This window comes from Diabrotica undecimpunctata, chromosome 1, assembly GCF_040954645.1.
Source record: "Diabrotica undecimpunctata isolate CICGRU chromosome 1, icDiaUnde3, whole genome shotgun sequence".
NCBI classification, from domain to species: Eukaryota; Metazoa; Arthropoda; class Insecta; order Coleoptera; family Chrysomelidae; genus Diabrotica; species Diabrotica undecimpunctata.
In genome coordinates, this window is record NC_092803.1 from 150,189,450 (window position 1) to 150,203,053 (window position 13,604).

The following is a 13,604-nucleotide window of genomic DNA, read 5'->3' on the forward strand; positions in this document are numbered from 1 at the left end:
CGGGGAATGGGGGGGACTGGGGGCGTCTTTTCGTTAATATTGTGGTACGACTCCACCATTAGTCGATGCACGTCTTTCTCATTGGCCGTTGATGCACACCATTGGCCTCCAACGTCACGAGGATGTCCGCCATTGGTCGAGGACACGTTTCTGTGGCATCATTGGTCGAGGAAAACGTTCTAACGTCACGAGGAGGGTGTTACTATGTCACCATTGGTCCCTCATCGCTATACCGCCATTTCTATGTTGTTTATTCAAATTCTAAGCTGTCATTGGTCGCTGGGGGTGTTGCTATTCCCACCACTGACGCTGCTATGCTGTCATTGGTCAACGACACGTTCCGACGTCACGAGGACGTCCACCATTGGTCAGCAAGACATTGGGGGACGTTCCTATGCCACCATTGGCCTGCTATTCCCACCACTGACGCTGCTATGCTGTCATTGGTCGACGACACGTTCCGACGTCACGAGGACGTCCTCCATTGGTCAGCAAGACATTGGGGGACGTTCCTATGCCACCATTGGCCTGCTATTCCCACCACTGACGCTGCTATGCTGTCATTGGTCGACGACACGTTCCGACGTCACGAGGAGGGCGTTACTATGCCACCATTGGCCTGATATTCCCACCACTGACGCTGCTATGCTGTCATTGGTCGACGACACGTTCCGACGTCACGAGGAGGGCGTTACTATGTCACCATTGGTCCCTCATCGCTATACCGCCATTTCTATGATGTTTATTCAAATTCTGAGCTGTCATTGGTCGCTGGGGGTGTTGCTATTCCCACCACTGACGCTGCTATGCTGCCATTGGTCGACGACACGTTCCGACGTCACGAGGACGTCCACCATTGGTCAGCAAGACATGGGGGGACGTTCCTACGCCACCATTGGCCAAGGGGCGTGGTCTAGAGACACGAGGTACGTTCCTACGTCACCATTGGTCGAGGGGCGTGGCCTCGAGACCCTAGACTCGTTCCTACGTCACGAGGGGGGCGTGGCCTTGACCCATGAGGATACGTACGCTTGACGATCGACGTGTGACGTCACTTCCGCTCCAGAAGGAACCCTATCTATCTACTATTACTGTATTAAGTTTCGCATCTAAGTACCTAAATTCCTTACCAGAGTAATAAGACTCTTTGACTAAGTTCCCTAGTTCCATCAATAACACAGGTTTACAAAAAAAATATTTTTTAAAATTGTTTGGAATTTCATAACTGATTTTTATGTATTTTTCAGCGGTGATTGCAAAAATGCAATCCATTTTTTTCTATCACGTAAGGTTTTCTCACAAAAAAGGAATTACTTTTTGGTATAATAACAAAATTTTAGCAATTTTTCAATTTTTTTCTTAAGTTAAAGGATTTTATTTCATGTATAATACATGTTATAAACTACATATCTAGTACACTTATATTTCTCTTTAAGCTCATAAGTCCTTATAGTAACGCTTTTGCTTTCCGTCGAAGCTTCTTTTATTGCTTTTCCGGCTCTGCACTCGTTGAGGGTCATCTCGTTTTAGCATCCAGCAGTAGTCCGCTATCATGTTGACGTTCCATCTTCCTTGATACCTTCTTTCCATTTCCTTGATATCTTGGTGGAATCTTTCACCCTGCTCTTCAATTACATCACCAAGGTTTGCAGGGAAGTAGTCTAGATGTGAATGGTGGAAGTGAACTTTAATGCTCATGTTACATCCCAGCTTCTTAAAGTTGTCGAGCATGTCTGCGACGATTGTCTTGTAGTTAGGATCTTTTTTGTTTCCTAGGAAACCGGTAACAACTAGTTTAAAAGATGTTCATGCTGCTTTTTCGTTTGTTTCTATTTTGTCTATAAAATTGGGATCTCTCATCAGTTTTCTAATGTCTGGTCCGACAAAGACTCCTTCCTTTAGTTTTTGCCTCGGATAAACCAGGAAACTGTACACAAAGAAACTTTAAACACTCCTCTTCTTTTGGCAACGCCTTTACAAATTGTTTCATTAGCCGCAACTTAATGTGGAGTGGTGGTAGTAATACCTTTTTGGGATCCACAAGGCTTTTCCTCTCAACATTTTTAACCCCCACCTGTAAGGTTTTTCTCAAGGGCCAAACTTTTTTAATCTAGTGTTGCTTTCTATCTCTACTGTCCCATTCCCAGAGAAAGAAAGAGAACTTTGTATAACCACTTTGTTGACCAAGCAGCATTGAGATCACTTTCAAATCACCACATAGTCTCCATTTATGGTCTGAATAGCAGAGTTTGTTTAAAACCAGTTCGAGGTTTTTATAACATTCTTTCAAGTGAACAGAATGTCCAACTGTCATAGAAGCATACTTATTGCCATTGTGTAGAAGCACTGCTTTAAAGCTTCTTTTTGAAGAATCTATAAAAAGTTTCCACTCAATAGAAGCATATTCTATTTTGAAACGTGCCATAAGTCCAGGAACATCACTGCAAAACACCAAGTCACCTTCTTGAGAGAAAAAAGATACAAACTTCTTTTCCCTGGAACGATACCAAGAAAAGGACGTACCCGGAGCCAACATATTTTTATCTTTTAATCTAGACCCTAAAAGTTCTGCCGAGTCTTTAGGAAGACCTAGGTCTCTAATTAAATCATTCAGTTCAGATTATGAGAATGGAACGGGATCGGTTGTGCCAGGATCGTAGCCATCACTGTCTTCTTCACTTTCACCTAGCTGAGCCAATGGCTCGTGGTCATCTAAAATACCATCCAAAGAAACTGGAGGGGAGGGTATTGGTACTTCAGGTCCATGAGGAACAGGGCGAATGGCTGATTTAATGTTAGGGTAAGAAATACCCTTTTTGTTTTTCAAATTGAAACCTTGAACATTGCAAGAACAAAAATAGCAGTCATCACTATGGTTTTTGGGCTCCCTTTAAACCTTTGGTATTCCAAAACGAAATGACTGCTTTTTACCTTGAAACCATTGCCTCAGTTCTTCAACATACACTGAACAAACTTTGTGTGGGGCCCAAGACTTGTCTTGATCACCCAACTTTATACCAAAATAAGCAAAATATACTTTTTCAACAAAATCGGAAATGTTTCTTTGTTGCTTTTTAACTGTATAGTTACCACAAATGTAGCAGAAGCAATCTGGTGAGTTGATACATCCTCTGGTAGCCATTTTTCATAAAACAACTTCACACCACAAGAAAACAATCTGTTTAGGCTGATGCCTTGAATTTATGTTCTTTGTAGTTCGATAAAAAATCACTGAAAGTTATTTGATTCATACTTTATTGCCAACTATCCGTGTGTAACGAGATATCATTTAATACTACTCTCACAATCACTACTACAAATCACTAGTAACCACAGCACGTGAACAGCTCAGAGTGAAGAGATACTGTGAACTGAAGAACAGGTAGCAGAAGCTCACTGCTTGGTGATGGAGAGGGGGATGGGCACTGTGGCAGACAGGCACTGACATAAAAGATGCTCAGTGAGTCAGTAAGTGGATGGCGAGGGAGGGGAGGCAATGGACAAGTACCGACATGAAAATAATGCTGGTTTCTTCTAATCAACTCTTTATTTTACATACAACTTGTATAGTAAAAAAACAGCTAAGTAACTGAAAATACCTTAAAGTATTTTTTATACTTATTAAAAGTACTATGGGCTTAATAAACAGTTCATAAAGATCCAAAAAACAAAAATTCAAACTCACTAGAGTACGGAACTATGTATAAAAATATCGAAAAAAAGCTAAAAATAGACAAGCAGTTTGTGGAATAACTGTACGTGATGGAATGTTTTCACTATTTTTCCCAAAATTAGCGTTGAAAATACTATAAAAATCACTTATTCAATTTTAAACAATTTTTATGTCGCAGACCTGTGTAATGTTCCCTTTTATATTTTTTCACCTTTTATCTGTAGGTATCACACCACCTACCACAAGTCTTTTAATTCTCTTTAGCCTTTCTCTTCGAATGGCGTGAATACTTAAAAAAGCTCCTTCGTATCTCTTTTTTTTTTGTCTGATCAATATTAACAAATAACTTCTTGTCCTATCTTTATCTCATTCATTACGTTTTCTCTTGTAGACACCTCCATTACTTCTGTTAATCCTTGTAGATATATATCCTGCTCGTTTTTGTTATCATACCGTAAAAGTTACCAAAAATAATGTTCCTTTGATATTCGTTCACTTTTTCAAAACATTTGAGTAGACACCTAAAACTTTACAAACTGTACACACTGTACTTTACAAACTCAAAAATATTATATTTTTATTAACTTACTTGCACTGAGATCCTATTTGCTTTGCTTCCATTGCCTTAGTTTTATAGCTAATATATGTTTGCCCTTTAACTCTAGAGTTTCTGGTAACAGTACGCTGATATTCATCCGATTTCCTAATTGCCTTACGCCTTTTAGTAGCAGGCTCTCCATCCTTAGCGTTTTTAGCACTAGCGGTTGGTTGATCGTTGTCCATAATAATATTAAAATATGAACGTTTTTCTTCCAATATACAGACATTTTTTTATAAGCAGCAATAAGAACAAACAATATAAACACTATAAATTTTATAGATTATGGTAAACGTCGATATGCAAAATGACAACTGACAATTTAGTGCAGAAACAACCTTAGTCCGGTACTAAGGTGGTTTCAGTAATATATGAATATTTTAAATTGATATAAAATCAACTATTCTCACGGGACTTGTGGTGTATTCTGCATTAAATTGTGTGTAATCCACAGAAATATATGTTAGTGGTATAACCTCAAAATCGTCAAAATGTGACTTAGGTTGTTTCTGAAATAGGCGATTCACATGTAATATATTAATTTGAAAGATGAATTAATTAAGCAAGAAGTTTTATCTGAACAATATGTTCTTATAAATATCATTTAACTTCAAATATCTCAAAAAGCCATGCTTTTGTTTTCAGTTTAAAAAAATATCCACAATGAAAGACTTTACCATTGGCGTATAGTTTAGAAATTACATTGGACGCTAGACAAGAAACTTTTTGACGTGACAACGTCTTAAATTAGGTTGTGGCTCGGAGTCATTCATGAAAAAGTGTAACGCCCGCTCACGTCTGTTACAGTGAGTCACCGAACGAGAGAGAGGCCCGCTGGACCGGCGAATGCCTTGCGTCTCTCTCCCACTCAAACATGATCGGTCCGCTGCGCGCGCAGCACTAGAGAATTAGGCGCGTTGAATCAGTGCGTGCTTCCGTGCTTGTGTCTCTGTCTTTCTCGAGCGTTCTTGGCGTTCAAGACATATTACAGCAGAAACACTTCCTTTCATTTCATATTTCTCCTATCATCGTCCTATCCTCAACAAAATCACTCAAATAGAAATTAGTTAAGTTTAAGTTTACATGTACAATGTTTTAGTAAACAAAATATATTTCTATAGTTAAAATTTGTGCAATTGTTATTTTCATTCAATTCCTTGTTCCTATTGTGCAATTTAATAATATTCATATCAATAAATATTCTACCGAGAAAAAGACGTTGTCACGTAAAATCCTCGCCCGTAAAACCGACTTTACAGGCAACCGATTTTTTTTGTTACAATTTTCACAAGATATACATACTAATTATAGTATATTTTGTGTAACTTAAATACTTCATTTGTAGGAACCAAGGGTAACCTCACAAGGCGCCGTGCAAATAGCAATTGCCAAAGAGTTTGAGAATGTAACAGGCAGTTTTGTCGGAAGATTTTTGCATAATGTTAAACCAAGAGCAGCTTACGATACAAAATTTTGTGAGGCGATCTGGAGGGCGTCGGAAGAAATAGTGAAACTGAAACCAGAGGAAAGACTAGATTAACTTTATCAGAAATGTACCTTTATCAAATAATTTATTAAAAAACTAGATTATAATTTTTGTTATTATTTTTCCCATATATACTGAATATCATATATCAAATATTGCAGACCTTTAATATCCCTCAAAAATTCAACCGACTGATAAAAACAACAATGGATTCAATAGCAACTGTCAGAGTCCAAAATGAGCTCACTGAAAACTTTAGGATAGCCCAAGGATTAAAGCAAGGAGACGTGCTGGCACCGACACTATTTAACCTGACCTTGGAAGATTTGATAAGACAGCTGAGTATAGGAAGAGGTCTCCTAACAAATAAATCAATACACATTGCCGCCTATGCCGATGATATCAGCATCATCTCTCGCAGAACAGAAGAGGCGGCAGAAATATATTCACAATTAAAATCAAAGGCAAAAGAGACCGGACTAGAAATAAATACTCAAAAGACAATAAAGTTAACACAGGCAAGAGCTAGGGGAAACAGACGCACAGTTGAATTAGAGGACGATATTAAAACGGTAGAAAGTTTCACATATTTAGGAGTTGCATTAAACACGGATGGAACAGAAAAACTAGAAATCCTAAGAAGAATAGTAAAGGGAAACAAAGCTTATTTTTCACTCGATCATGTGTTTCGCTCAAAAAACACACACTGGAGATCGAAAATCAGGGTCTACAAAACTATTATCAGACCAATAGTATGTTATGCATACGAGACATGGGTGATGACAGAAGAGACAAAAAGAAAACTGGAAGTCTTCGAAAGAAGAGTCCTAAGAAAGATATTTGGATCTATTAACGAAAACGGAATATGGAGATCGAGGTATAACAATGAACTCTACCAACTGTTCAAAGAGACACCGATCTCAGAATTCGTTAAACTTCAGAGACTTCGCTGGGCGGGTCATGTAGTAAGAATGGAGACAGAAAGATTGCCGAAAAGAGACCTAGATAGTAAAATGCAGGGAGCAAGACCAAAAGGAAGGCCACGGAAAAAATGGAAGGATGAAGTGGCAGCGGATGCGCAAAATTTGCTAGACATGAGAACCTGGAGAAGATCGGCGCGGGACCGACAAGGTTGGAGGCATAGTTTGGAGGAGGCCAAGGATCAATTTGGGTTGTAGCGCCATTGGAGAGAGATATATACTGAATATAATATATCCTATAGTCTGTCCTTCCATGACTTTACAGTACACGAACATACGGCAATGCAATCCTTATGGGAGTTTTTAGACAAACAGATAAACAGAATTTTCAATCGAACATTACCAGGGTCCTAAAAATGTAGGGCCCTAAAAATGTTAAATTAAAACTAACCCGTTACCACAGAATAAATAACATCAGAATGCCCACTCTTAGATGCCGCCTTTGAGGTGTGTCAGCACGCGATCGCCATATTTTAAACGGAAACAGACTTGGATTGAGAAATTTGTGACAAGCTACAACCGAACTGTAATTTAAATTTTTAAAGATTAATAATTTAGTAAATTTGAAATAATTTAATCTATTCTTCAACTAAAAGTACGAATAAGATAGTGCATATTATGTCTATGGTTGCCGTAATTAAATTATATATATATTTAGGGATTCTACAGTATTCACTGCCTTCCCTCGCTCAACCGTTTCCATCTCTCTCTGTTGTTTCATTCTCCATCGTTTAGTCCTCTCTTAATTAAATTATACCGGGTTAATTTTTCTATGCACACCAGATAAAATTTCACTGAACTAATACTGGTTCCGTTTAAAACATGGCTGATTCTGTCTGACGAGAAGCGCGTACTTATCTTGACGTGCAGAGTGGGCTTTCTGATTGTTTATTATTCTGTGCCATTATAGTCAATAGCATTGCAGTAAAACAATATTTTTCATTGTTTTTTTGTGATAGTCATCTTCGAAAAGTAATCAGTAATTTTATAATCGATATGCGTAATAACTTATTTTGGTATAGAATGTTCAATAGAAGAATATCCAACATTAAAAGTGAATGTTGTTCTATGTTTGTTAATTTATGTATTGACAGTATAGACAGTTCTAAAGTAATGTCAAGAAAAATATAAAATATATTGTCAGTCAAGTTTAAGTAACGTTTTATATTGTCCTGCAGTTGAGAATAAATATAATAAATTGTTGATGGTCAGTTCACCTAAATTAAATTATAACAACGAATATCAAATAAGCTTATACTTATTACTGATAACATTGTATTGAGTAACTCATTATTCATTTGGAAAATTTGGATCCTAATTGCAGTTTTTTGTTATTCTTAACGACTGATTTCCAACCTGAAATTAATGTCAATTTAATGTGTTTACAGCCTCATTAAAATTTAGTATACATTCTAAACTTGAAATTAATTCTAGTTAGTTCATTTTTTAGTTAGTTCGTTTGATTCGTTGAAGTTTATATCGACTATAGTTATTATTGAGGTTTTTTATTTATAATGAATGAATTTATTAATGGAGAACAGTACTCTGAAACATCCCCAGAGGAAGGCATTGTCATTAGGGGAGAAACAAATCTTAGTCAACATGGTGAATTATTATCGTGTAAATTAAGGATATGATTCACTTTCAAAAACAATTCAATTTGTAGTAGTGACGGGCGGTGTGTACAAAGGGCAGGTAAATAATGCGAACTTATGACTCGCGCTGACTGAGAATTCTTCGTTCATGGGGAACAATTGCAAGCCCCAATCCCTAGCAAGAAGGAGGTTCAGCTGGTTACCCGGGCCGCTGATTCCTTCAATGTAGCGCACGTGCGGCCCAGGACATCTAAGGGCATCACAAACCTGTTATTGCTCAATCTCGTGAAGCTAGAAGCCGCCTGTCCCTCTAGAAGAATTGTGCATTGAATGTAAAACCGCGTGCAGCAAGAGTAGGAAACTCCAACGACGGGCCTTTGAGATGTCGAAATACGCCTAGTTAGCAGGCTAGGGTCTCGTTCGTTATCGGAATTAACCAAACAAATCGCTCCACCAACTAAGAACGGCAATGCACCACCACCCACCGAATCAAGAAAGAGCTGTGTTTCTATTGCCACTGTACAAACAGTGGCAGTAGAAACCGACATTTCCGAAAAAACAATTTACTCTGTAAGAAAAGAAAATTCCTCGGCACTTGGATTACAACCAACAAAGAGATGATCCAAAAACAAGCTAACTTTATTCTCACCTGATAAAACTTACGATGAAGGAACAAAGAGTAGCATTCGAATAGTGCATGATTTTTTCGAAAGAATACACCCCCAACATTACATTATCTGTTAGCAGTAGTAAATATTTTGCATTTGTAGACCTGAGAAAGACGTATAACTCTGTACCAAGGCCAGAACTATGGGAGGCAACGTACAAATTAGAAATACAGACGGAACTCATAGAAGCTAAAAAGCTCTAGAAATTCGTACATTGTATATTTAAAAATTTTTTAGCAAAGAAAAATACAGCAGACTATCATGACGAAATCAATGGACTTTGACTTTGTCAAAGTCCTCGTAGACATACCGTCTCAGGACTCGCAACTAATGTAGAGTCATATGTCGCCATGTTACCAATCCAACGGTAACTATAACATCTTAACTGTAAATTAGACATAATGTAAACCAAATTTTATTTAATAATTTTTAAAAGGTTTTTACCCACATATTTAGTGGCTACATCCATGTATTAACTAGACACTGATGATGGAATATTTATTCCGAAAACGTTTTCTCAATTCAACATAGCCCAACTGGGTTTTTTATATACCTTTTTATAAAGGATTTTATTCAAAATTTTTTAATATATGGTATACAGCCAAATACAGGAACTTTGTTTCCTTGTGGATTATAGAAGAAATGTAAAATACACAGTTTAAATACATTTTAATTATTTATGTAGGTACCTATGTATTTATTAAAGTTTAAAATATTTATGCGCTTAAATACATTATTATAGAAATGTTTTATACAAAATTATTTTTATTTTATTCACATAAAGGTATTTTTCAAAAAAAAATGTTTTAGAACCCCTGACAGCCACAAAATGTCAATAATATAAATCATAAGTTATTTATAGTTATCCTATAAAAAAAAGTATATTTACTACAAATCTGTTTCTGATAAAATTTGGCCATCACTGTTGATCATAAGAACCCGTACTATAAAGTTAAGGTGGGACAGACTATAGTAAGAATCATAATCCTTATCATCTCCTTATCATTAATTTGGTGTCTAGAACAGAATAAGAACTGAAAAAAACCAAATAATGATAAATTGGTATCAAAACAACACAAGCTGGAAGATGTTTAAGTTGTTTTTCAAATCACCCAACTCATCAAAAATCATACACTGCAATTAAAATGAAAAATAGAGTAAAGAATATTAAGGACGAAAAGTTCATAAACAGAAATTTAAACCTGCTATTAAACATCTTTGAAAATATTGGATACCCAAAACACATCCTTAAGTAACTGATATTAATATATAAGAAAAATAAGAAAAACGATGCAATGAAGTACACAGCAGACGCGGAACAATCAAGCAATATCTACTGTAATATTCCAAATATTTTAAGCTAATTTTTATGTTTAAACAACAAAATTGTAACCATCCTATAAATTTTTAACTTACATAAATATGACTAATTTTATTTTCGATATGTTGATTGTGTAATTTGTTACTTGGTTTTAATTTTGCTTTGTTTTTAATTACTAATTATGTAAATAGCTAACTGATAGTGTGACTACTGTTTTTAACGAACATACGCCTAATATCCAAAGTTTTTTTTCTTCATAGAACTGTACAGGGCTATTACCACTACAATTTAAAAATAATGTGAATTGTACAGGGTGCTTCAAAAAGAGTGGTATATCAAAGTTATATTTTTTATTATGAAATACCCTATATTTGATAAAATTTTTAAATTGTCCGTAAAAATTAAGCTAAACTTTTATAAGGGTTCCCTACACCTATATACAGGGTGTTTTGATTTATTTCGATTTTCCTAAGAATGGAGGGTTTTAGAAAAAATTAAATGCCTACGAATATAAGAACTGAAGACAAATTCACAGGGTATTTACAGGGTTCTACGACAATATAAAATTTCTACAAAACACTAGATTGTTCTGTTAGCAAACTCATGGTGTGTTAACGTACTTATTTTAAATAAAGTTTCTATGTTATTAGTCTGTAGTATGGAAATTTTACTTAGCCTTCAACCTGTATTAGGGTCTACTAAGCTTATCCCTCTTTTGACATATTTAAAGATTTCCTAATTTGTAAACTTTAACAATATTATACACAAGTATGCCGTGGAAATGAAAACGAAAATCAAATATTTGGTCTGCAATTAAACATATCAAAGACAAAGCTCATGATAGTGGATATACTACATAACAATCATCCACACATAACCACGATTGACCGGTTTGAGGTTGTGAGCTCATATTTATATCTGGGATCATTGATCACAAACACATGTGACTACAGGAAGAAATAAAACGTATATGTGATCTAGCAAAAGTCGCCGTAGGAAAGATGGCCAAAATATGGAAGCACTTTCAAATTTCACGAACTCTAAAAAATGAGGTTGATCAACTGCCTAAAGTTTCCAATACTGACATACGGATGTGAATCTTGGACCCTACGACAAGCGGAAAGAAGAAAAATAGACGCCACTGAAACGTTCTGTTGGAGAAGGACAAAGGGCAAAGTCAACCAAAGGCTATGTAGCAAAATCCATCTTTAACAATTAAAATACATACCTACTTTGGACATGTTATGATAGCAGACATAGAAAATATGAAAAAACTATTATTCAAAGAAAAGTAGAAGGCCGAAGATCACGAGGAAGATCTCCAAGAAGATGGATCGATTAAATTACAGCTATATGCAAAAGACCTATGCACGAGTTCAAAGAAATGACCAAAGGCAGTGATCTTTGGAGACAGATAATATACGACATCACGATCACCAGTGCCTCATTCCGGGGGTGAGGATTGGAGAGAAATGCTGGGGAACAAATCACCAAACACCGGCGATATACCCTGCTAAGATACCGATAACAACATTTAAATTTTTTCATTTCATCACATAGTATGTTTTAATATTTTAGTTGAATTTAGCTTACATGTAACCCAGAGATGCATGGATATGAATCAGGACATGTACTTATTTTTGTAGACTGTAGACAGTCGTGATATGAAAATTATATCTAATCTATATTGGAATAAAACTGTCAAGGTAAGAGTTGACAACCAGAACACCCGAGATATCAAAATACAGAGAGGAGTTCGCCAGGGTTGTGTGCTGTCACCACTACTTTTCAGTGTCTACAGTGAAGCGATGAAGAAGCGCTCTCATATTCAATAGAAGGCATATATATCAATGAAGAAGACTTAATGAATACTGTCATGAATATGGACTAAAGATGAATTTGAAAAAAAAACTAAATGCATGATCATGACTAAATCAGCAGATGCAAACATCAAATTGATTGTTAAGGATACTGTAATTGAAAGTGTGGATACCTACAAATACTTAGGAACATGGATAATATCAAATGTAGACCAAAGCAAAGAAATTAATACACATACTAAAACAGCACGTGCATTCGTTAAACTTAAAAAGTTTCTTTTTTGTCGGGATATAAGGTTAGAACTATGCCTAAGAATGCTTGGGTGTTACGTAGTCACTACTCTTCTTCATGGCTTGGAAGCATGGACATTAAAACCAGCTTATGGATATCATGGACTCAAATATTGTCAAACGCCGAAGTTACTAGAAGAATAGGACAGGAAGCTGAAATAATATTTACTATAAACAAAAGAAAACTTGAGTACTTGGGCCATGTTATGAGTGGGCAAAGATACTCATTATTGCATCTTATTATGCAAGGCAAAATTCGAGAAAAGCGAAATGTGGGAAAACGAAGAATATCGTGGCTTAAGAACGTGAGGGAATGGTTTAAATGCAGTAGTGCAGAACTGTTTAGAGCGGCAGTCAACAGGATCATAGCCATGATAATCTCCAACCTTCGATAAAAGATGGAACTCAAAGAAGAAGAAGTGACTTTAAATAACATACCAAATATTTTACACTGTATTCAGGAAGATATTCAGCCTGTTTTTTCTTGCACGTACTGTCCAACTTACTAGATAGAAATGTCAAACTAAATGTCACACTGAATGAAAAATTGTAAATACAATTAATGCAATGGCTACTTTTATGGAAACGATGGTCTTAACAAAAGTATACTATTACCATTCAGATTGCTAAAAAATTGCACATTTTCAATAATTTTTTTGTATCTTATCTATTCTATACGGGAATCACACTTTTTTTTTATATTATTATACAACTTTTGTAGATTACAAAAAGTTACTTTTTCTCATTGTTTCTGTATTTTAAAGATTACACTAAAAATTTTTCGTCTAAAAATTACTGCTCCACGGCATGCAGCTCCATACTGCTCCATGGCATGGCTGCATAATCTCTGAAACGACAAATCCAAAATATAAAATTTAAGAAGGGTTTTAAAAAAGAAGTGCCCTTACGTGATATTTTTCAAGAAAAATTAAAAACATTTTTTTTAACATTTTTAAACAGTCAAAAAATTTTATTATTATTTTTTTAGTAAAACTGTGACATTTGACATTTTTGACGACTTTTTTAAATTAGCCAACAACACAAATGAATTTATTTAATTAAGTGCTTAAAAACAACAGCAGCAAGACCAAAACCATTAGTGAAGAAGTTTATAACATCTCCATTCAGAGAAATTTCTGCTCATTTTTCTATTTGGGACATAATGCAAAACT

General features: G+C 35.7%; 1 protein-coding gene across 2 annotated transcripts in view; it reads left to right on the forward strand.

Moving 5' to 3' along the window:
• The window catches only part of LOC140440796 (retinol dehydrogenase 14-like), a 55,395-nt gene extending 49,542 nt beyond the window's left edge, over nucleotides 1–5,853 (forward strand). For both annotated transcript variants that reach the window (XM_072531169.1, XM_072531163.1), the window contains exon 4: nucleotides 5,617–5,853. In XM_072531169.1, the coding sequence (XP_072387270.1) occupies nucleotides 5,617–5,811 (195 nt within the window). In that variant the 3' untranslated portion in view covers nucleotides 5,812–5,853. The remainder of the gene's footprint in view (nucleotides 1–5,616) is intronic.
• The last annotated feature ends 7,751 nt before the right edge of the window (nucleotides 5,854–13,604 follow it).